This window comes from Eulemur rufifrons, chromosome 24 (genome assembly GCF_041146395.1).
Source record: "Eulemur rufifrons isolate Redbay chromosome 24, OSU_ERuf_1, whole genome shotgun sequence".
Taxonomy (NCBI): Eukaryota; Metazoa; Chordata; class Mammalia; order Primates; family Lemuridae; genus Eulemur; species Eulemur rufifrons.
Window position 1 is genome coordinate 742635 of NC_091006.1, and position 24210 is coordinate 766844.

At 61.5% G+C, this 24210-nt stretch overlaps 1 protein-coding gene across 2 annotated transcripts; it reads left to right on the plus strand.

The window, feature by feature from the left end:
• Nucleotides 1-2681: 2681 nt before the first annotated feature.
• Nucleotides 2682-24006, plus strand: VSTM2B (V-set and transmembrane domain containing 2B). Of its 2 annotated transcripts, none has more exons than XM_069457965.1 (4): nt 2682-2911; nt 4458-4642; nt 6907-7375; nt 23314-24006. In XM_069457965.1, the coding sequence occupies exons 2-4, from the start codon at nt 4514-4516 to the stop codon at nt 23400-23402; spliced, it is 687 nt and encodes a 228-aa protein (XP_069314066.1). In that variant the 5' UTR covers nt 2682-2911; nt 4458-4513; the 3' UTR covers nt 23403-24006. The 2 variants fall into 2 exon arrangements, with proteins under 2 accessions (XP_069314066.1, XP_069314065.1); XM_069457964.1 differs by lacking the exon at nt 2682-2911 and adding an exon at nt 3247-3928.
• Nucleotides 24007-24210: the final 204 nt, after the last annotated feature.

Consider the following 24210-nt stretch of genomic DNA (forward strand, 5'->3'; position numbering starts at 1 on the left):
CTCCGTCTTTGAAGCCTCCGACTGGGAGACCACGTCCGGCAGGACTCGGCGGGGAGGCCAGGCACTGGCTGCGGCATGGCTTCAGCTCATCAGTCCTCAAAATGGACCAAGCTTTAAGTCGAAGAGACCCAAGTCCCTGCCCTGCCCACTGGGAAACCCCCAGCAAAGGGAGACAAAGCGCCCCTCCCCAGTGCTCCCAACAGTGCTCCCAGTTAGAACATTCGCTGCGCCCTGTGAGTCAGGCCCAGCTGGAAGTTAAAGACGCAGAGAAGAAGGTTCAGCTGCTGTCCTTGCCGTCTACAAGAGGAGGCAGAAAGCAACAGACCCTTTCAACACAGAGCCAAAAAGGCAGGACCAACGAGACCGCGAATCTGTCTCAGGCTGCTTCTGGCTGCTATTGGCCAAGGGCAGGGGCCTTGCTCTCCACGCCAACTCCGGGTATTGGCACCAGAATCTTGCCTGCAGCAGGAAAGAGGTGGGCGTTTGGACTGGAATCTAGGACCCCAAAGTAAGACAGACCTGGGTGGAAGCCTCACTCGGCCACTTACTAGCTGTGTGACCTCGGGCAAGTTCCATAAGCTCTCTGAGCTTCAGCCACTTCATCCATAAAATGATGTGAAATCGGTGTCTACCCCATAGAGTTGTTACAGGGATAAAATGAGCTTGTTCATTTACCCCACAAATATTTACTGAGCTCCTACTCTGCACTAGACCCTGTTCTGGGTGCTGGAGATACATCATTGAACAAAGCAGGCAACAAGCCTTACAAAACTTGAACAGGAAACACAATAAATAAGGATATCGTACCATATGTTGAAAGGTGGTTGGTGCAAAGGACAAAAGAAAAGGGGAAGCCTGGTGAAGGCCTTGGAGTGCTGGGTGGTCCAGGTGGGCCTCAAGAGAAGGTGACTTCCCAACAAAAGCCAGACATGGCGGAGCTGGCCAAGCAAGCATCTGGCGGGAGGAACCAATCAGTCAGATGTTCCCGCCTGTGCAAGAGCCCTGGGGTAGGAGCACGCCCGGAGTGCTGCACTGTGGGAAGGAAGACGGTGTGGCCAGAGGAGGGTGAACCAGGGAAGACGGGAAAGATGAGGAGGTGGAGGCAGAGGGGGCAGACAGACTGCTCGACCTTGCCAGCCACCGCAAGCCACTGCCGTTACGCTGAGTGAAACAGGAGCCACGGCAGGGTTTCCAGCCATGGAAGAGTAATCTGATTTCTGCGTGAGAAAGATCTCTCAGTAGTCACGCTGAGAACTGCTGCAAGGAGTGTGTAACCAGGGTCCAGTGCATGCAAAGTGGGTGAAAACGTGTCGCAACTGCTCTTACTAATAACAGTACCAACCCATGCAGTGGGCAAGAAACACTCCACCCCACAAGGTGGTACAAACGTAGAAGACCCACAGACCTAGAGATAAACAGGAGTTGTCCCCTTGCGCATCCCTGATCACTGGGCATTAGCCTCTGCTTGGACCTGGCATCAGGGCAGGAGCCCACTGCCTCTCCAGGCAGGCGGCGCGCTGCTCGGGGGGCCAGCTCTTGCCATCGGAACCCTGCCTGGAGCCAGTCGCCAAATGACACGTGCTGTCCTGGAATCCCACCATGTCCGGAACCTGCCTAGGGCAGTGCAAGCCTGCCCTCTCCCTTCAGAAGCCAAGGACAACAGTGGGGCCCTGCAGGGTCTTACAGCCATGGGTCCAGAGGAGTTTCTAAGGGCAGGTGGAATTTCTAAGGAAAAGCTCCCGGCCAGGGGTGATGAAATGACAGAAGGAGCTGGCAACCGCCTCTTTGGGGACCCTGGAGAGGAACTTCACATTCCTCCTGTCCCGCATGTTCTACTTCTCCCTGTTCCTAGCAGGAGACCTCGGCAAGCAAGGGCTTAATGCATGAGAAGCAGAGGACCAGGAGTGGGAGTCACTCCCTGGCCCACAGATGAGAAAACCGAAACCCAGGCGCAGGAGGTACCAAGGCATCGCCTAGGGGCACCCGGCTGGCTGGTGGGGCCGACTTAGGGTCCGGCTGCTTCCCCTCTGAGGTTGCGCTGCTGGCAGCCTGGACCAGGGTGGCGGGCGCTGGGAAATATTTTCCCTCTCGGTTTCCTTCTCCTTGGCTCCCCGGGGAACCCTCGGGCGCTGCCTCAGGGAGGTTGGTGAGCAGGTAGTGTAGACACGTGAACCCACCGTGTTGTCACACCCCAACCTCAGGTCAGAGCTGAAGAGTGGGGGGCAGGCGGGGGAGGGGCAGAGATAGTCAAATCAATCAGCCGGGGACTCCCAAGGTAAGGAAAAGAGGAGAGACCCGAACCGACCTATTTGGGACTCACCCCAAGGGCTACGTACCCGTCCCAACCACTCGCCCACCCCTACGTTCCCTTGGGGGCCCAGGCTGCACCCCTCGGACGGCTTGGGAGGGGCAGGCTCAGGGTGAAGACTGGGGTAGGCAACGGGACGCAGGGTATGCCCGAGCGGGGGATGGGCTCCGGACGCGGGTATGGACCCAACTCCAGCTCCTGCCGCCTCGGGATCCCCCTTTGCACACAGCAGAGCGGGCCGTGACCGGCGAAGAGCGCGTGGAGACGCGGGGACCGGCGATCCGGGCGCAGGAACCCCGCCCCCGCCCGGAAACCTCCGGGGCCCTGAGTCGTGCCCGGCGCTCCCCACCCCACCCCCACCGCCTGTGCCGTCACTCACGGCCGCTGCCGGCTGGCTCGGGGTGCGCTCTCCGCGCTCGGGCGCCTGCTTGCCGGGCGCTGGGCGCTCACTTTTTGCACGCACACTGCAGACTCCCGGTGTCGCCGCCGTCACCCAGCCTAGTCTCTGGCCAGGCACAGAGTTCCGCCCTTCTCTCGGTCCCACCCGCCCGCCATGGCCCGGGCCTGGGCCAAAGGACGGTGCGGCTCGTTGCCCAAACTGGGGTAAGGAGTTAAGGGCCGGGAGCCGCGGAACGACCCCGGGACACACGGGAACAGGGATGAGCGGCCTTCTCGAGCGATGGAGACTGGGAAGATGCCAGGGAGAGTTTGGGTGGGAGGACCCCCAACCACAGCGGGTGCGGGGAGGGGCGGTGCGGTCCAACCGGAGAAAGGGTGGTCCTTGGGAGCGACCCCAGAGGAGGAGAGGGGGCGCGCTCTGGGGCGGGGCGGGGCGGGCTGTGGCAGGAGAGGGGAGGCGGGGGCGATGCAGTGGTGGAGGCGGCTCAGCGCCCAGCCACTGACCGCCCCCTCCCATACCCTCCCCTCCCCCTCTCTCCGCCTCTCTCCGGCTCGGTCCGCCACGCCGGATCGCGCTCCCCGCGCTGCACTGGGTTGGACGCCAGGTCTGCGCGCCGCAGCTGAGCGCCCACTCGCCTTGCGGAGGAAGCCGCGGGGGCGGCGGCGGGAGAGCTCTCGGGGAGCCGAAGGAGGTGGCAGTCAGGAGCCGAACCAGGAGACCGAGAGGCAGAAGCTCACGGCTCCGAGGCGCGCACTCCCTGGGCCAGCGATGAGTCCCGGCGCCGCCAGGTCCCTGCCCGGACCGCCGGGCAGAGACTGAAACGTGGACCCCCATCTTCCGGTGGGCGCCCGGACAGAGGGAGGCACTGACGAGCCTCCGGTGGGACCTCACCCCCCGCACACCCAGCGCAGCACCCCGCCACCCACACCCCCCCCCCCGGAGCCGCGCCGGGTAGACCGGCGAGGGAGCGGGACTGATTGGCGGCCGGCGGCCAGGGGAGGGGGCGCCGTGCGGGGCCATGGCAGGCTCCGACGCGTCCTAGCCCCAGCCGGAGCCGGAGCCGGAGCCGAGCCCACGCTGCCGCCGCCTCCCAGCGCCCGGGCCCCCGCCGCCGCCGCCGCCGCGCCGCCCGCGGGAGATGGAACAGCGGAACCGGCTCGGTGCCCTCGGATACCTGCCGCCTCTGCTGGTGCACGCCCTGCTGCTCTTCGTGGCCCACGGTGAGCGCGGGAACTCGCTGCCGCGGTGGGTTCGGGGGTCCTTGCTGGGGCCGCTGGAACGAGCCTGCACCGGCCGTCACCGAGAAGGAGGAAGAAAGGGGGAAGGCTTCGCGGTCTGCAGCAATCCCGGGGTGCAGCCCTGGCGCAGAGGGGTAGGGTAAAGAGAGCAGCGAAAGGTACCCGCAGCTGCGGCGCCCGATCCCGAGTCGTTCGGAGCCCGCTCGGCTTCGGGGAGGAGGCCTGTGGGGAGCGGGAGTTGGGGCGCCCCAGCCTGGCTCTGGTCGAGCGGGGAAAACATGAGCTGCTCTGCCGCCCGCCCGATCCGGAGGGAAGCAGTCTGCAGCTTGCTGCGCCCTGCAGCTGCTCGAGCGAACTTTGCTTCTCCTCGGCCTGGGCCACGGAGTGGCTGGGGGCGGGTGGGGGGCGGCACATGGCCAGCGAGCCGGTACAGACCGCCCCGCCTTGGGTTGCCCCAGGCCTCCGCCCTACAGCTGGTCACGCCTCCCCACCCCCCCACCCCCGCCCCCAGCTACCTTCACTGAAGTCCCCAAAGATGTGACAGTACGGGAGGGAGACGACATCGAAATGCCCTGCGCGTTCCGGGCCAGCGGAGCCACCTCGTATTCGCTGGAGATTCAGTGGTGGTACCTGAAGGAGCCGCCCCGGGAGCTGCTACACGAGCTGGCTCTCAGCGCGCCCGGCGCCCGGAGCAAGGTAACCCGCGGCCCGTGGGGCCGGCGCGCACCAGGCTCGGGCCCGGCGGCGAGGCTTACCCGGGGGAGGGGGCGGCTGGGCTCGCGGATGCCACCCTGGCATCCTCACAGCATCGGAAAAGTCTGCTGTTGTTCGTTGTTACCTCCAAATCCTGTCAATTCCTTTGACAGTTTCCCTTCTCCCACCACCTCCCGCAACTCCATGCGCCCTGGCCCCTGAAAGCCACGCCTCATTCAGTTCTACTGCTGGCTGGCTCCGAGCCAGCGCCTGACGGGTGCGGGGTGGTGAGGGAAGGCCACTTGGTCCCACCAGGCTCTCCCTGCCCTCTGCTACCATGGGGTCCTCAGGCTCCTCCGGGCAGCGCTGGCGAGGCAGAGGGCCCTGTGCAGGGAAGCTGTCAGGTCACCTCCAGCTCCTACAGGAACAGAAGGGTCGCCTCCCTGTAGCCAAAAACAGGTCCCCGCTGCCCGTCTGCCTCATAACCCGCACTGTCTCCCGCGCGCGCGCTCACACAGCTACACCGTCACGCCTGCCCACATCCTCCCGGGTCCCACCCAGAGCGACTGCTCCTGCCTCCCACTGGTCCTGTCCACACACACCGGCCCCTCCACCCGGGTTTTCACAGCTCCGAGTCAGGTGGAGGAAGATTTGGAGGAACAGGGCGGGAAATGGTGACGATCCGCGGGAGGGGGAAGGGTCTTCCTTCCCACCGTGGTGCCATCCAGTCCCCCCTCGCCAGCTGGCAGGTGCGCGCTAGGGCGGCCACTCTGGCCAGGCACCATCCCAGTTCCGAACCCGCTTCCCTCCAGGTAAACTCCTGGAAATCCAGACACCCCTCGTGCCCCGAACCCCCCAGCCCGGCGGTCTCGGGCCCAGCCCGCCCGCGGAGGATCCTCTGCCCAAGCAGATCCGCGTCCTCGGGCGTGGAGGCCGCAAGCCTAACGTCTCTTTCTCCCTCTTTGCATTTTAGGTGACAAATAAGGATGCAACTAAAATCAGCGTAAGTGTGGAGCTCAGCGCCGGCCGCGGGAGACCCCTTCCGGCCGCCGCGCGCCCCACGGCTGCCTCCCGTTAGAAAGCGGCGGCCGTGCGTCGCCGGCTGCTCCCTCCCCGTTGGAAAGCGGCGGCGGTCGTGCAGCGCGTCGGGCGCCATCTGTCGCCCATAGCGGGGTCGGGCTCTCTTTTGTGTAAATCAAGGGTCCAAGGCCTGCGTCCCCCAGCCCGGCTTGGCGCTCACCTGCAAAACCCTCCTGGGTCCGCACCGCGCGCTAAAGGCCCTGCGCGGCTGCTCGCCTCCCCACTGCGGGCATTTCTGCCGGCGCCGGGAGCGCGCGGCTGCTCGCCCTCGCCGCGACCCGAGCTCGGCCGCCCGCCCCTCCGCCCCACCCCGCACACGCGCTCCGCTCCCGCAGGCCCCTCCGCGGCGGCCCTCTCCGTCCGCCTGGTCTGCGGTCCGGGTGCTGGCGTTGCAGGCTGCGCGGGGGCGGGTCGTCGGGTTGGCAACTGGGAGGAGATGCGCCCTAGCTCAGCCAGCTGGAGCATGGAAGTACAAGGGCCTGGAGACGAGGAGGCCTCCTCGTAGGTTCGGTGCAGGGTGGGGGCTCCCTGGGTGCTTGGTGAAGAGCCGCAGAGAAGTTCCTGCCCTAAGTCTCCACGGGGGCCCAAGGGAGGAGCCCTTTGGGGCCTCAGGGAGGCCACCAGGTGGCAAGGCAGGGGCGCAGTAGGTGGGCAGGGGTCAGGCAGAAGCCTCAGCGTTGTCTCCTTGGGAGGCGGAGGGTTAGCTGAGAAGGGCAGGGGCCAGGGACAGCGGCTTTCCTTAGGACACGACCCAGGCCCTCCGGGTTCTGGATTAAAAAAGAACGTTACTGCGGGAAGGTGTGGAGCCCACGCAGTCCACTGGGGCGCAGGAGGGACGTGGGCCGCTTAGGGAACAGGAGGCCCAGCCTGAGGTTGCTTGACGGCGCGGGAGCTAGGAAGGGGGTGGGCTCTGCCACTGTGAACCGAAAGCCGCAGGGAAACAAGAAGCTGTTGGTGTGGGCGAGGGGGACACACGATGGGCATTTGGTCAAGACGATGCGAAACGAGGGACATAACACAATGGGCAGGCGACCCGGCGTCCAGGCAGAGTAGGGAGCCCCACGGCCCTGGGGGGACCCGGGGTGGAAGGAAAGTTGGGTGGTGAGGGGGGAGGGTTGGAGGGGTGTCAAGCTGGGGTCCCAGGAGCGCAGGGGCTGCCGCCCGGCCCTAACCCCACTCTCTTGCAGACCGTGCGTGTCCAGGGCAATGACATCTCGCACCGGCTGCGGCTGTCCGCCGTGCGGCCGCAGGACGAGGGCGTGTACGAGTGCCGCGTGGCGGACTACAGCGACGACGACACGCGGGAGCACAAGGCCCAGGCGCTGCTGCGCGTGCTCTCGCGCTTCGCGCCGCCCGACGTGCAGGCCGCCGAGGCCGTGTCCCACATCCAGAGCAGCGGCCCGCGTCGCCACAGCTCGGCCAGCGTCGCCACCGCCCACAACGCGGGCACCGCGGGCCGCGCCACCGCCCAGCCAGGCCGCGGCGACAAGAGCCCGCTGCCCGCGAGCCCTCCCGCCGCCCCGGGTCCCGGAGTCCCCGAGGCTGCTGCCGCCTCCGCAGCCCATACAGCAGCCACCACTGTAGTCGCGGCTGCGGCTGCTTCGTCAGCGTCGCGGCCACCGGGCGAGGCAGTCCTCCGCCAGAGGCACCGCTCGGGTAAGGGGCGCACGCGCGGGGCTGGGGCTGAGGGCGGGGGAGTCCACTGGGGTCACTTGCGCGCATACTCGATCCTGGTTAAGTTGGGGGAGTCTAGAGCGCGTCTTCCCTGCGCCCTTTGTTAGGACCCTCTTCCTGCTGTTTCCCTGTCTCAACTGGTGGCCTCTGCAAGTGTTTATGCCCGTACGACAATTGGGGGGCTGCCCTGCTGGCGCCCGCAAGGACACTCCAGGCCGGAGTGTGGGGAGATGACCTCTCTTGGGTTTGGAGAACTGGACCCTGAGGGCTGAGCTCCCACCGTGGCAAGAGGCCGCTTCACCCTTGGAGCCCTAATTGTGGAGAGGGTCTATCCCCAGGTGGGGCAGTAGCACCTGGTGGAGGTGGGACCAGGCGGTTCCTACTTAGACTGCGTTGGTTTCTGTGCTGTTTGGCTCCACTGAACAGACGTTGTCCAGGCTGGTGTGGGTGGACCTGGCTATGTGGCCTCTGTTCTCTTCCGCTAAGAGCAGGAGGGTCCTAGGAGTGGTGCTGCTCCCCGCTCTGCCCCTGCTATAAATCGTAGCTCAGCTCCCTTTGGCTCTGGGGGGCAGGGGGTGCAGTAATGACCCAAGCCGTTCTTAGGAAGGCACCCAGAGGTTGAGGTCTGCTTTCCCAGGGGAGCTGGGAGGCTGGGCGGAGTTGGGGGCGGGATGTAGGAAGGCAGAAGGCGGAGTGGCCTGACTGCCCTGGAGAGGTGCTTATGGAGGGTGGAAAGGCCTCCTGCCCAGTGTGCCCCTCTTCCCCAGCACCCCCAACACCCACGCTCCCTCCCAGGCTCAGAGATGGGCCCAACTCCAATGCTTACTTGCAGTGTCTGATTTTAAGCAGGTCACCTCTCCCCGAACCCCACTCCTCAGTCCTGTTTGAGGCAGAGTCCCACAGAGAGCGTCTCTACCGGCCTTGCAGCGCCGGGAGGCTGTGTCTGGGGACAGTTGCATGTAAAGCCTCCCAGATGCGGCGGGGCACATGGTCACACCCTACAGTGGCAGTTCTCAAATGCAGTCCCCCTGCTGCGACCTGAGGGTGCAGACTCCCGGGCCGTCCCGCTGAATCCAGGGTGACAGGTCCTCATATCACCGTACCATCCCACTCGCCTGGCCGATTCTCAAGGCCTCAGAGGGGAAACCTGCGGGTCTGTCCTGGCATCCATTCAGTTCTGTTCCTCATTCAGTTACGCCCACCGTGGGGGCCTCCGCTGTGTGTCTCAGGCTGTTGGCTGGATCTGGAGGCCTCGTCCCTCTTGGGCCCCACACGGGCCCCGTGAGACTTTCCCTTAGGCCACGGGGAAGGTGGGTCAGCCGGGACCTGCAGAGGGCCTCCCCGGAGCAGCCTCAACTCTCCCACCTGGCTCAGGACTGTCCCCTCCCGTATTAATTTAAGGTAGCACAAACCCCCAATGTGCTGTCACAAGCCCCAGAATGTCAGTGACTTGGCACAATTCGGATGTATTTCTTGCTCACATCGAGTTCTGCCCCGGAGTGGGGAGCGTGGGGCTCTGCTCCATGCCCGCACTCAGGGACCCCGGCTGACACGGACGCCCCCAGCTTCAGCAGTGGCTTCCAGAGTCACTCTGGGAATCCGCTGGCAGCCAGCAGACATGCAGGCGGCCCTTGTCCCCCAGTTCCCGGGAGAACGAAGCCCTAGTGCTCCGAGGCAGACACTGTATGTGATAATGAGTCAGCTTCTTTCTTGCGCATTTATAGTGGCCCTAAGTGTGTGTCGTTCTTGGGAGACTGAGGAAAGAGCCGCTCAGATCGTTTCGGAGGGGCTTCACTCCCTAGGAGAGAAGCTGTTGTAGGGAAAGCAAGGCTGGTTTTATGGTCCAGGCCTAGAAGGTAAATACTGCTCTGCCCTCCTCCACTGGCCAAAACTCAGTCGCGCAGGCCAGCAGGGCCGCAGGGCAGGCCGGAAACCGTCGGCAGTCCCCGGGCGGCAGCTGCTTTCTGGCCTCGTCTGCTCACAGGGGAGGGAGTTAGCCAGGTCTGTCCCGCACACAGCAGATAAACCGGGAAAGTGCTCACGGACTTACAGGGCAATTGGCTTAATTCAGTGCTGGTTGGTGAAGAGGAGACCCTTCCACCCTATCTTCTTGGGCCCCAGCAAGGAAACATGTGTGTCACAGGCTGCGATATACCTCTCGGGTGTTCCCCAGACCGTGAGTAGAATGGCAGAGCAGAAGCCGAGGTGTGAGTTGTGTCTCTACCACTTACTGGCTGTGTGACTCTAGGCAAGTGACTTCACGTCTCTGAGCCATCTATAAAATGGACAGGGTAATCCCTGACCGAGGAGGGAGCTAGGTATGGAAATTGTTGTGCATATATGTTTGCTATTGTCATCATGGCGATTAGCTGCTCTGGCTGGAGAGGAGGGGGTGGGGGACATACGGCTAAGTGGTTGGCATTTGGAAGCTGTCTGTGGAGGGCCTTGAATGCCAAGGGGAACCAACAGGGTTGATTAAAGCGTTTGGTCAAGGAAGAGCCGCATGAAAGAGATCTTTGAGAGTGAACTTGACAGTGCTCACAAAATGGTAATGAGGCCAAGGTCATGAGCTCCTTCCTGCTCGAATCTCCCTCTTCTCCTGGCCAGAGCCCAACCCCCAATCCAGACAAAGGTGATCTGAAGGCCTGGCATAGCCGGCCAGGCCTCCAATCCCCGTGCCAGCCACAGGGGTTGAATGAGAGAGTGGGCGTATCCGGGGCGTCTCATCCTCACGGCAGGAAACCGGTCCCGAAGGTGGGGCGACAGCGCCCTCCTTCCCTGGGGATGTGGAGGATCTCAGGTCGGCTCAGTTCTGACGGCACCAGGCCCGTCCCAGCAGGGCACGCACCAGCCACAGGACAGAATGTTAATGCCCACGTAGCTCAGGGCAGCAGCCACGGCTGAGGGCTCCTCTCTGCCTTCTCTGGAGTGGGGGTGGTGGTCACTGCTGTCCAGACAGGGCAGCCAGCTGGGCTTCCAGCAGGGCTGACAGGGCCGTGCCACCGGGATAGGGGTGTGGTGGCCCCTGAGTCTCTGCCACCCTATGACCCTTGCCAGCTCCTGAACAGGCCAGGGACTGTGTAGACACCTCAGAAAGAGCCTCAGCTTCCTCTCCAGCCCTCCCCTGGAACGCCCGGAAGGTGGAAGCCTGTGTCCCCTGCTCTCCATGTGAAGCTCTTAGGAGAGTCACTTGTGGACACCTCTGTGTCCTACTCTGGGCAGAGGGAAGTGGGTTACATGACCTCCAGTTCGTAAACACACCCTAATGGCTCCATCCCAAGGGGACTATCATGCCCAGTTTTGTGTCCCATCCCACTCCAGCCACCAAGGCCACCCAGCTGTGGGCTGTTGATGGGAGTGAAGCCTACAGCCTGTGCTTGGGGTGACGGGCATTAATAACCTTTTTGTAGGGCTGCATCACCAAGCAGTTCCCTGAGCTCCGCTGCCAGCCAGCACCGGGTCCCACCGAGCCTCCCCGGCGGGCGGCAGGCCAGGCAGCTGAGCCACCAGCAGTGTGAGCTGGGGAGGGGCTCAAGGCGGGCAACTGTGGGCCTGGCCTCACCTGGGAGTTCCCGGCAGCGCGGTGGGGAAGGGTCCGGAAAGGACTGTTGCCTCTCAGGTAGCAGACAAGAGTGTTTGCAGAGAGCCAGCCAGGGTGCTGGCAGAAGCAGACGGCCCAGTCCAACAGGGTTGCCAAGGGGAGTTAGTAGTGTTTATGCAGGTGTGGACAGGGTCAGGGCAGTCAGCAAAGGGTGGGTGCGGGTCCCTGGAGCTAGCAGCAGCGGGAGCCATCAGCACCCCGGGCCTAAAGGAGGAAGGGAAGGGAGCAATTAGCAGAACCGAGAGGGTGGCTGGATGGGAGGGCTGCCTGGTAGGAGCAGTGGCCTCGGCCTGGGACGCAGCCAGCCCACAGTGACCCAGCAAGGACTCCTCCTGCCCTGCATTCCCGCCAGGGCCCGGGCCTCCATTCCCGCGGGCAGACCCTCCCGGGAGCTGAGGCGGGCGCCCACCATGCAGTCTGCTGAGGTCAGCCTCAGGGTCTCAGGGCAGAGTGCGGAGGGGTGCGGGGGGCGCTGGGGAGCCAGAGAGGCTCGTCCCAGGCCCGGGTCTAGTGCAGGACCCTCCAGCTATTTCAGACTGGTGACTTCAAGGGTGGTCCCAGCCCATCTCGCCAGAGGGTCCCCCATTACGCTATTCTCCTGGAAGAAAGTCGCATTTGTTTTTAACTGAGACTTTGGCGATGCAAGGAAGGCCGGGGGAGAAGGGGGAGCTACTGGAACCTTCGTCCTTTAGCTCCTGCACAGCCAGGCCAGGAAACCCTTCCTGAGCCCACAGGGGCCCAGCACAGCCAAATGCACGTTTGCACCAAAAGTTCACGTGCAAAAGCTCATTTGTTTCACGTCTCATTTGTCAAGAGACATTTTGGTATTTGTGCTTAAAAATAAACACGGACGGGATTAGCAACGCAGGGCGGGCACAGGGGGCCGGGCCCCTTTTTAGCCATTTCGTAAATCTGGCTCCTGATTAATCTGAACACTGACCCACTTTTCATGAGCACTTTGTTGCGGGTTGCCATTTCTAGAGCCAGAGAGAGAGAGCAAACAAAACAGAATCTCTTCCAGACAAACACTGTCAATGGGAACGGCGCCGCAGTGAGGCCCAGCGCGGCCTCCAAAGAATGCGGTTTGCAGCTGAATGGCCTGTGTGTTGGCAAGCGGGTCCCTTCTGCAGGCACCCCGGGATTAGGTCGGTGGCATGTGAACCTTTAATTAGCCCCAGGGCTCCGGCTTCAAGGAGAGGCGCCACGGCCCCCACGGCGAGCCGGCTGGAGGTGGCAAACTGCCGCCCGGTGCCCACGCGGACAGTCGCCTCTCAACATTTCAATTAATAACGAGAAGAAGACGGCCAAGGCCATGGGTGTGACGGCTTCACAGAGGCTGTTACTGCCGGGAGCCATCAAGGGGGAGCATGCTTGGGTGTCACCATGGCAACCATAAACCGTGACCGCAGGAGGCCGTGGGCAAGGTGCAGACACTACTGTATCCCGACCCAGGCGCTGGGGGTGACAAAGCTGGCAGAGATGGGACCAGGGTGACCCTGGAGATGGCAGTGCAGCAGAGTCTCCATCCGCACCAGCAGGGCCGGGCCCTGTGGGTCCTGAGCAGGCTGTGGGGCTGGTCACCTGGTCTTCCCATCTCCCTGGACCATCAGGGACCCGAAAACCATCTCCTTAGGTACTCGACCCTCACGCTCTGATGTGACATGACAATCGCAATTTAGGAGAAGATAAGTCTGGCAGAAGATGTCCCAGGGAAGAGAGGCCGAGGCTCTCAGAGCATCCCCGCAAGAGAATTAAAGGATTCTGTAAAGGAAATGGCCGAGCCCTGCAGCTGGCGAGACGCCTGCACCCCCCGACAGTGACAGTCTTGTACAGTCATCAGCGACGTGGCATCCTCTTCCGCATCAGCCAGTCACTGGGGCTTTCTGGGCCCAGCCCCATGTGTGCCCAGAGTGAGAACCAGGGACGGCAGCCACAGACCTGGGCTTAGCCGAGTCAGGGCACCCAGGTAATGCCAGGACAAAACTGTCTGTGTCAGAGGGAAGCCCCAGTGGGGACAGCCCTGATCCAGCCGAGGCAATCAGGGGAGGCTTCCTGGAGGCAGTGTGGTGATTTCCGCTTGAAAGAAGCACCTGGGGCTAATGTCCCCTCCCAGCTTAGGTCAGTCCTGGGAAAGCTTCTAGATGCCTCCCCTGTGTTCTGTGGTTGAAAAGGTCACACCAAAGAGAATGGCCTTTGTCACTGCGTGGTCAGTCAGCTCACTGCATCCATCCTCTCAGCATCGGAGAGACCCCAAAATCAGGATAAAACAGCTGCTCTTGGATTATAATCATGATAAATAACAGTATTTGCCTTTTACTGAGCACTTACTACATGCCATGCTTGCCTCTCAGCGGTGTCCCTCCTCCCGCCTCACTTTGTCCCCTGAGGACACAGCCTCCTCCCTGTGCTCTTACCTGGAGCCCAGACCCCTGCCCAGCTGGACTACAGCCCCCAAGAGCAGGCCGAGGGCCAGGCTTTCCAAATGTCACCGGGAGCCAACCGCCACCAGGAGCTGCTCACTAAATATGCCAGGTGCACATTTTTAAAGCTCTGAATATTAAGGATTCCCCGAGCCTGCTTGGGGACAAATGAGGTCAAGTGCTTCTGTAACGTGCTATCGATGAGTTCTGCGCGGTGTGGACAGTGGCAAGGGCTTGGCTGTGGCTACACCCCTGAGCTTCATGGGAGGCGCCAGCATGGTCGTAAGACATTTTTGCAGCACAGAATAATAAAAAGTATTATCTTTTTTATTCCCCCGTGCTTTGCCGAGTGTTTCCAGACATCTCTTGGAAACTCACATCCAAAGCAGAGAGAAGTCTCACTTTGTCTTACGTCAGGGCTGCAGAAAAGTTGGAGGTGACAAGGAACAGGCCCAGCCCTCTAACCCCGGACCCCGCCTACTCCTCATGAAGGGAGACAAACCTCCTTGCCCGGGTGGTGCTCGGGGAAGAGGAGTCTGCCTGCGGGGGCTGCGGTGCTCTTGGGAAGACGAGCTGCAGAGACCAAGATGAATCACCCCATTTGGCCTCCTCTGGGCTGGGTTTTCACTGCAGTTGGGCCACGAGTGATGGAGGTGGCTGTGGTAGCTGCTTGGTGACACAGAGCCAGCCAGTGATCATGGCCCAGGCCTCCTCCCCCGCCCGCGTCCTCCGTGAGGGGGCCCTTGAGAGACAGGCCGCGACGCCGGTGCCTGGTGGCAATCCCAGGTGGAGACTGTTCCAGAAGTTACTGGTGGTTCTGTTGCCACTCCTGACTGCTCTCCGGGCTGACATACGGGAGCTGCTTTGGACTGGCTTCAGCCGGCTCTGGTTTTTGTGGTTTAAGGGGCGTGCTGGGCGGCCTGGCGTCTGCACGAAGTAGGGAGCCGAAGTGGACATTTCAGAAGCTTTTTCCCCACCCGCCACCACCTCTCCCACACCCCCGGGCCCCGCTCTGGTCTGCTCAGACACGGCCAGCTTGCTGGAAGGGCTGCCAAGAGGGGCAGGCCACTCAGTGGCCCTTGGGGCTGGTTGTCCTAAGAGCACCCAGACGGGCACCCGATGCCCGTTAGGGAGCGAAGCCGGGGGAACGGCTCTGGCAGGTCAGTCCTCTCGAGCCGCCCGTGCCGGTGGCAGAGCCAGAGCATAAACCGAGGAGGCCGAGGACAGTGCGGGAGGCAGCTGCACTCGCCACCGTTTGCAGCCGGCTCGTTCCGCCGCCACCGTCTCAGATGCTCCTGGCTGCTGAGTAGCTGGCTCGGGGGTGCGCCCGTTCGAATGCCGACAAATCTCCCCATTTCTGGGCCTTACAGAGCTCCAGCCGCCCGGGAGCCACAGCATGTGCCTGAGCCTCTCACCCTTCCTGCCCCAAGCTCTGTGACTCTCGTTTTTCCGGATGCATTTAGCTGCTTGTATTGGAATCCTGACCCCATCCGGTCCCTCTCCCCACGTGCGAGTCCCCCGTTGTTGTCATCGCATGACGCCAGTCTCCATGGCACGAGCGCTGGGCGGTGGGGGGGAGGAGGCGATCCGTGGAGAGGTGTTAGCTCCGCCCAGAGCCTGGCACCTGGCGAGCGCTCGGCGGGTCCTGGCTCTCGTCGTCCGCGGGAACGGCGGGAACTGTCCAGGGTGGTTGAATAGGCTGGATGGGCTGCTCTGATCTGAGACGTCCCTTGTGAGGTCCTTGTCCTCCTGCGCGTGCTGTGAGCACCGTGCAGCTACAGGTGACGGAGCTGCGGGGCCTTCGGAACAGACAGTGCCATCAGGTAGCACATGGCCCATTGCGTTGCCATTTCTCTGCCGTTTCGGGGGAAGGGTAGAAAGGGGGGGTCGTGCCTCTTCCTCATCCCTGCCTGGCTGGGGCTATTTCCATGAGTCTGGAGCTCCCTGTGAGCAAGAACAGCTTCGCCGTGGCTCCTCGTGGGGGTCCCCCAGCCAATTAAACTGCCGCGTTCACCCATGTGCCCCGAGGGCCTGGGAAAGGCCCCCTGCGTCCTGCCTGGGCTTCTGTGTGGAACAGGCTGCTGTCGGGGGCGGGGCACTGTCATGGGAGGACGGCCGTGGCCAGGGAGGAGGTCTGGCTCCGAGGGGGGGCGGTGTTTGCAGCATTAGGGGCTGTGTCTCCGTGGAGGAAGGGCAGAGAAGGAAGAAAGCCCCTCAACCACGTCCGGTAGCCAAAGAGCCTCCCCGGCAGGCCTGGCTGGAGAGGAGGGGCCCGGGGTGTCCCCCAGGGACAGGCGTGGGAGGGCGTGGAGCCGGGGCACGTGGGCTCCAGGTGCTGCCGACCCGTCCACTGTGTTCCCAAATTGCGCTTGTCACGTCCAGGTCCCATCGTCTTTCCTCGCCGCGGCTCCGTGGTCCGCTGAGCCCGAGGAGACGGTTGCCGGTAAAGGGGCCGCGTGGACCCCAGGAACTGGTGAGAAGAAGAGAGGACAGAGAGGCCCCTCCAGGCTGCTGGGTGATGAGCAGGCCGCACGCAGCACAGGGCACACGGCAGACCCACGGTGGAGGTCCCCCCACCTGGACCCAAACCCCTCCAGAGGCAGATCCCTGCCCCGCCCGCCGCCCCGCTCCCCTCGGGAGGAAGGCCCAGCTGCAGTGTCAGGTCCCTACAGTGACTTTGTTGCAGTTGATTCTCCTACAAATGCCACTTGACCCAGAGGAAGGATCTGTGATAAACCGGGGAAGGGGGAGCGGACGTCACGTCGGCTCAGTCTGCGCCGGGGTGGGGCTCCTGGCCAGCTGGATCTGGTCTGGCCGGGCCGAGGGGCAGGTGCTGCCCGGAGCGTCGGGTGGACCCAGCCCCTGCCTCAGGGAGGAGCTCGCGGGCTGGCCACGGCGGCCAGACTGTGCAGGAGGTGCTGTGACCACGAACCCAGGGCCCAGCTGGGGCGCACGAGAGGGTCAGAACAAGGGTGGGCCCCTGGTTGGGAGGAAGCTTCCCCGACCCTGCAGCCAAAGGGGCCTCTCCCATCCCGGGCACCAGAAGGCCCTGCTGCCGTCCGGGGGTCCCAACCCTGAGCCCTGGAGTCAGTACCCGGCCGAGCGGTTGGGTGAGTGGCTGTGGGGCTAAAACGTGGGTTGAACGACGGGTGGGTTTGGGATACATGTTGGGCCGTGCAGGGTGGGTGGAGTTGCAGCTGCGGATACGCCTGAGTGAGGCGCTCCCAGGCCCGGATACTGCACACTCCAGCCATGTCTTCCAGGAAGGAGGCCACAGGAAGAAAGGTCCCAGGGGGTGGCATGGCCCAGAATTCCATGCAGCCCACGCTTGGGCCTGCAGTCCCTGCGCTACTGTCCACAGACAGGAAGTGGGCACAGAGCGAGTGGACTTGGCCAGTCCCAGCCTGCCCACAGCTTCCCTGACCCCTCAGCCTTGGGGGCGGGAGCAGAGGGCCCCCCCCCATGGATACTCTGGCGGTTGCAGCCCAGACTTGCTGGTTATTGTCCGTGTAAAAGTTAATGTAGATACATTTTTTCAAGCATTTAAAAAGAAATCAAATCTTCAGGTGCGCAGATGAATACCTGTATTCCCATGAAAGACGAATGCAACGGGACACTCATGGCAGGAGTTTATGGCGCATTCCGCCCCACGGAGGCATGTTGCAGGGTCTGACACGTGCCAGCGGCTCCTCTGTGCTAACCGTGTATAATGAGCACACGTCACAGAATTTCCAGAGCTCTGTCCCTGGACAATTCGAATGTGTGTTAACTTTTCAGTTAAATTGTGTTTCTCAAGGAAAGTTCTCAGCGTGAAACAGGAAGAAATACCCAGGTGTCTCTGAGGTGGGACGCAGAGGCAGGTTGGGACAGGAAAGAACGGCTATAGGTCCTGGACGTGCTCGGCTTAGGGCCGATATTGCTGCTGCGCAGGCCGGACCCCCACATTGGGCAGCCTTCCCTGAGCAGGCATTAATTGAGAGCCCACTATTCGCATGAGCCGGGGGCCACACTCTGCCTGGAGGGGCGTGGAGGCTGTGGCAGGAGGCCAGATACTCCAGACAGTGGGGATGGATGTCAATGGGGCCAGGGTGGGGACTCCAGTGAGGGGCAGGTCCACTCCTTTAGAACCCAGCCGGGGCCCTCAGTTCCCCCATCTGTGTAATGGGCGCACAGCACGCCAGCATCCGCAGCCCAGGAGGTTTGGATCTGCAGGGGGCCTTAGAGAGTGAGCGATTCCCAAACGGTGTTCCTTGGAACCCTGAGCACTCACTCCCACTCCGGGCTTCAACCGCAGCCTTTTCCACTTCTAATGACTTTCGTATTGGAGTCCCACACGGCAATTAGCTTGAGAACACGGTTCTGATTTAAAAGATTTAAAAACAACTGATAAAATTCTAGTGTGTATGTATCCTATACGTGCAAATATATAAATATACAAATTATATAAAATGTATAAATATTTTACAAATATATCCATCTTCTAAGAGAAGAATTCAAAGTGGCCTATAAAACTGTGTATGGAATGAAGAAAAACTTTTTAGTGAACAAATTGGAAAGAAGGGAAGATGAGAGTGAACTTGTGAAATTATTTTGAGAAAAAGTTAGACACAGGTGTGTGCCAATAGTCTTGGGCAGTTGAAAGGTCAGATCACTGTGACAACCCCGCACCCCCAGAGGGGCCTCCCGGCCCAAACTTGTGTTTGAAGGTTAAACATCGGGTGCCACGTGGGAAGCACCTGGCCCATGTCTGGTGCATCATGGAGGCTTAGACCAGCTGGGGACATCTAAGCAAGACTTTCGTTCATTCATTCAACAAACATTTTGTGCGTATCTCAGGGCGCAGGCAGTGTGCTGGGTCTCGGGATGCCTGCAGCTAGGCAGTCATGTCTGTGCTCCCAGGCCCACCTGCTGGCGGAGGAGACAGGTGTCAACAGGTAACAACACACCCACGGTGCCACATACAGCCCAGAAGAGATGGAGCTTGCTCTGGGGCCCTTAGGACGAAGGGAGCCTCCTGCTGGGTCAGGGAGGAGGCAGGTGGGTGAACAGGAGGCCCTGGGGACCGGCAGGACAGGCGTGTGACGCAGCAGGAAGGGAGCAGGGGTGAGGCAGACGGGGCACCGGGCAGGGCCGAGAGCCAGGTGAAAGGAGTGAGGTCTTCCCCCTGCGATGGAGGCTCTGGGAACTGGGGTGGGGAGACTGGTGCTTTGCATTTGACACGGGCAGGCACTCTGGTGGCCGCGTTAGAGCGTGGGGTGCTCGGTGACTGCTTGCCGGGGTCGGGGGGTGGGGAGGCCAGTCAAGAGTCATTGCCCCATCCAGGTAAGAGCTGATGTGAGAGGCAGGGTTAAAGGTCCAGGGCAGGGACAGGCATGGGACAGTGAAGGGGCTTGGAGTCACCCCAAGGGGGCCAGGTGTGCTCCGGGGAGCCTGACAGTAGAGGGAAGGGTGTGTCTAGCAAAGGGAACACACTGCACAAAGGCCCGAAGGCAGGAGCGGCACCCACAGCCCCCCATGCGGGAGCCCAGTTTGCCCGGAGGTGGGGCACCAGGAGGCCAGGAGCAGGTGAGGCAGGAAATCCAGACGGTTAGCAAATCCAGACGGGTGAGGCCCACGCTGGGAGGCAGCCTGTCCATGCCTGCCTGGGACGCATTCTGGTGCCCACTGTGGCTGCCCCGGGCCCGCTGACAGCAGCTGCCTGACCACAGGAAAAGGGCCTGTTTGTCATTTTCATTAAGTGGCACCGTTAAAGGATTATTTGGGGCAAGAGTGGATTTCAGAAGAAACCGGAAGCTGGGGAGGAGCTGGCGGCAAAGCTGACCACGTAAAAAGCCACCATCGCTGCTAAAATTCAGAGGAAAAGTCTCATCTCACTCTCCCTGCCTTGGAAGCAGCCTAGCGCTGGGGTCCAGCTGAGGTGTGGGGAGGAGGGGAACCGGCAGCTCACCTGGGCCCAGCTTGGGGGCAGCAGAGAGTGAGGAGGGGAGATTCCTGCCAGGAAGAGCAGCAGCCGCGGGGCCACCCCAGCCGATGTGGCTCGCTGGTTCTTGGGCCTTCCCAGTAGGCACCAAACCTATGCTTTCACGTGGAAGTCTTCCAGCTTTGCCATGTCGGGTTGTAATTTACAATCTTTTTGACTCTGTGTGCACCAAACTAGACCCTTCTGAAACCAGATGCAGCCCTCGGCGGCCACTTGGTGCCTTTACGTTTGTGCCTAAGCTCCGGGGAAAGAGAGCACTTGTAACAGGGGTGGGGAAGGCGGGAAGATGGCGGAGAGTGAGCGGCCAGTCCCCAGAGAGCCCCCAGTGCGTCCCCAGCCTGCCCCCGGCCCTGCCCCGACTCTGCCTTGCACATGTCCCCACGGAGAGGGGTCGGGGCCTGGGCCGGACGGCCCCTACGCACCCTGTCTTTGCGCTGGCTGCACAAGCTCCTGCAAACCCGGAGAAACCCACTGCGCTTTGGCCCAGGAAGCTCAGAGAGGGAGCCTTCCCCTCTGGCTGGGGTGAAGCCACCCGCTGCACTCAGAGGGGGGCCCAGGGTGCGGCTGGGGCAGGCTGGGGGCCCAGGCCGGTGATGGGGAGCAGGGGAAGAGCCAGTCCGTCCCCAGCCGCGCCATGGCCAACAGATGTTCCCGTCCAGCCCAGCCAGGCATGGCTGCCTCAGGGGGTCGTCCCCTTGAGTCACTCGAGAAAAGAAACAGAGCTGAACACCGGTGCTAGCAGGGCCCCCAGCCAGGGCCCTCAGCTGCGTTCTCTAACCATCCTGGCCAAGAAGATGCGTGTGGCACAAACTGCAGACCACCTATAGGTGGTCTTGGTCTGCTTGACACAGAGAGGGCCTGTCCTCAAAGCCCTCGCCGTGGTCCCCGTGGGGGCTAGCCAGGCTTACGGTTGGGATGGCTCTGTCCACTGGCGACTGGACACTGTGTACCCTTGCACCGGTTCTTGGCTGGGAGCTTGTGCTCAAGGCGTGAATTTTCTGTGCGGCACTAGAGAGAACAAGGCCAGGACAGACACAGCCTGGTGGTTCCAACTCCAACTCGGCCAGGCTGCAAGAGCCAGAGCAGCCAGGCTTCAAAGGTCTCCTCTTTTTACTTCCTCTTCTCAAACTTTAAAAAAAAAGGAGCACGTGAGCAACTCCACAAAACCCCGGGACTCCGAGGGACAATTGTTTGCAAACCCCTGACCCAGGCCGCCCCAGGCAACGGTGCTGGCCAGCTCCAGCTCCGGAGGCTCCTCGGCCCCTGAGGGGAGGGCTGGGGCTCCCCTCCCCCCTCCACAGCCACGTGGCAGGGGCTCAGACCCCCGTCTGCAGAAGCTCCTCCCAAGGCACAGGGGACCCATCTGCGGTCCTGGAAGGGTGCGAAGGGTGGGTGGAGGGGTGCGGTGGCTGCACTGTCACTGTGCCCGCTGGTCAGGGTGGTCCCCTCTGCGCAGCTCAGACCAGATCCCTTCCCGCAGAAGCCCAGGCCAGCATGGGGGAGATCAGCCACCAACCCCGCACACCTCAGGAACCTAACCCTAAGCTTGGCCTTCAGGCGACAGGCCCGGACGAAACCGCCTTTACTCTGATCACAAGGCTGAATGTCCTCAGCGCTTCCCTGCTGTCCTCTGCCGGGCTTTGGGATTCCGCTGCTGTGTGAATGGAAAGCGGGGCTTTCCCGGGCGGAAGCTACCCGCCGGCACCTTGGTGGGCTCACAGGGTGGGCGGAGGGAGGCGCGTGTGTCCACTGTGTTCTTTGGGGTCTCTTTCAAATGGCTCCTGCAGTCTCTTCTCCTGCTCACTATCTAAGTGATAAATATTAATGTCCTAATTGACAATCTTCAGCCGGAGAAGCTTTGATTTCTTCAAGAATGATTAGCAAAGTGGTGATCCTTGCTGAACACGGAGGATGAGTCAGCGCCTGCTCATCAGGGGCTTCCCTCACCTCCCAGGCAGCCTGATGTCCCGGCTCAGTCACACAGACTCCAGCCTGCTGCCACGCTGTCCCTGGTGCTCCTTGGGGAGGAGGGAGTGGACGAAGAGGTCGTTAGCATCGCTTCAGCGCAGCGGCCTCCATGCCCGAGGCCCCTGGGAACACGGACGTGTCCACGGCGCCTAAGAAGTGAGGCCGCAGGGCTGGGAAGGGGATCCCACCTCGGCTGAGCCTAAGGCGCCCTCCCTCCTGCCCTCTGCCCCCCATGGCCACGGTGAGCTGGGAACTGCCAGCCCAGACAGCAGGGGACAGTCCCCGATGCAGGACCTTGGGCAGCGGATGCCGAGGGCCCAGCAGCCACGTGCTAGACGGTGCTCAGCCTCCCTCGAAAAGGGGTGGACGCCAGGCTGCAGAACTCCCGGATTCTACACCACTGCTGGTGCACAGAGACCGCGTCCTCAGGGCCAGTGTGGACGCGTCCCCCGTGGTTGGCCCTGATGCATCTGGGAAACCCAGGCAGTGTGGTGCGATGAATCACGTAGTACGAGCCTCCAAACCCTAGGTCTGTCTTTCACCAAAGACCCAGGGATATCATAAAATAAGTGGCTGAGGAGACAGTTATCCTGGAAAATGCTGTCCTTGAGAGGAGGACACCCCCAACCTAAAAGGGCTCTTCCCCAGCCCTTTTTGGAGAAGTGGCTCTGTCACTCTTTCCTGTGACATCCGTGTGCGCGACGGCTCTGGGCTCTGCTTGAGGCACTTTTGTGTACGTGCTCGCGTGGGCTAGCTTCCGCCGCGTAACAAAGTCCCCCAGAACCCGGTGGCTTTGGCGCCACACCACAGCCGTTTGTTCAGCTCACGACGCTGAGGTCGCTGGGCGGCTCTGCTGGTCTGCTGGACTCATTCATGCGTCTTGGCAGCTGCCGACTCGGTTGGGAACTGGCTGGGCCAGTTGGTCTAGAGACTTCCAAGGGGACATTGCACTGTTCTCACCCTTCAGCAGCCTGGCCCAGGCTTGTCGCTGGGACAGCGTGCTCCGAGAGCCACAAGCAAGAGGGCAAGACTCAATGCGCGAGCACTTTTCAGGCCTTTGCTTGTGTCTCCCCCGATAAGATTCCCTCGGCCAAAGCGGTAGGGGGTTTGTGGCCGTCTTTGCAATAGGTCACTGTAATGTTGCCTGACCTGGACTCCAGCCCGGTGGTACCTGCTATGCGCCTGTTAAGGTACAGAGTCACACACATCCCCACCTTGCGGAGTGTCACACAAGACCCAGAGAGGGGAAGGGTGTTGCCTGGGGTTACACAGCAAGCTGGCAACAAGACCAGGCTGAGAAGCCTGTCTCCCCAGAGCCAGGCCACTGCCCCACACCCAACGGCGGTGCTGGGCCAGGGAGACAGCGAGCTGCCCCCCAGGAGCACAACCCTGGCCCCTGCACAGACATTCGCCACAGACACCCCAGACCCTGGTCGGCACCCTCCCCGGGGATCAGCCCCCGGGAGCCCTGGCCCCCCGCTGCTTCTACCCAAATCCCCAACACTTGACACTTCCACCCCACCCCGGCCCCCCGCTGCTCCCCCCCCACCACCGCTCCCGCCCCGGCCCGGCACAGAGCTGCAGGCTGGTTCTTCCACCCCAGGGTCTTCAGAAAATCTTGGGCAATTTGAAACCTCTTAAACTTGAGCAGATGAGACTGTTCTAGTGGCAATGACCAGTCAGCTGTACTTGGAAGCAAACCTAAGTTTGTCCTCTCATCTCCTGTCCCTGTGGTCCCACCGGCCACCGGGCCAGGTCGACCCTGCCCGGTCACCAGCCCATCTGCCGTTTCTCCTGCCGCTGCCATCATGGGGTCTGGAGTTCTGTGCACAAGTACAGCTGCTTTGAAGCGTCTCACGTGGATTGTTTCTGTGTCACTGACACGTGCCCGTGAGCTGCGAGGTTCCCGGCTACCGGGCGCTAACCTTGCCTGTTTTCTCGTCCCCGACAGGCACCGGCCGCAGCTGCGCCGCAGACCCGCTGCTGCCGCTGCTCCTGCTAGCTCTGCACAGGCCGCTGCGCCGGCTGGCGGGACTCTGACACGCGTGGGCCCCGCGGCTCAGCCGGCACACGCCTGCCGGACCCCGGTGAGGACGGCGTCGCCAGCTGGGCACAGAGACTGACAGAAGCATGACGAAGTCCACGTGGAAAATAAATAAATCATATTTTGGGGGAAGTTACACAAACATAGAAGACCTAAAATAACGCATCTAGTTTCCAAATAAGGCGGAGTTTGGGCCATGCAGTGTGCGTGGGGTCCACGGTTTCTCTACTTCTATGTGATTTTCTTTTTTACACTTTTCCTCCAAGTCTTCATTTTGCACGAACTGTCGAGAGGTTATCTTTAGGGTAATATTTAAAAACGTTGGGTCAAAGCCTTTCTGACAAAGCGAACTATTTTTAGTAGATTATTGTGTTTAGGATTCTTTTTTAATTTACTTTTTTCTTTGGGGGCTTTTGTTTTTTATTAAATTATTTCTTTTGCGATATTTTGATTAAAAAAAGATACATCTTATCATAATTAAAATTCACTGTCAATAATATTTATTTTTAAATAAAGATTGGAAACAAGGTCAGACACTTGTTTATAAACTGTATTGTATATTGCTGAATAACAGTTGAATAAAAAACAACTTTGCAATAACTTTTCTATGCCCTGTATGAGTGTGAAGCCTCGGTGCCCACTGTGCCTCCTGTTCTCTGACACCAACCGCCCTCTGGGCCGGATGTCACAGCCCAGGGCACCTGGCCAAGACCACGCTGAGTGGACGGGAGCATTGCCCAGTCCCTGGGAGACAGGGGCCCTCGTGGAGGCCGGAGCAAGAGGTCCGGGAGGAACGGAGGCCGC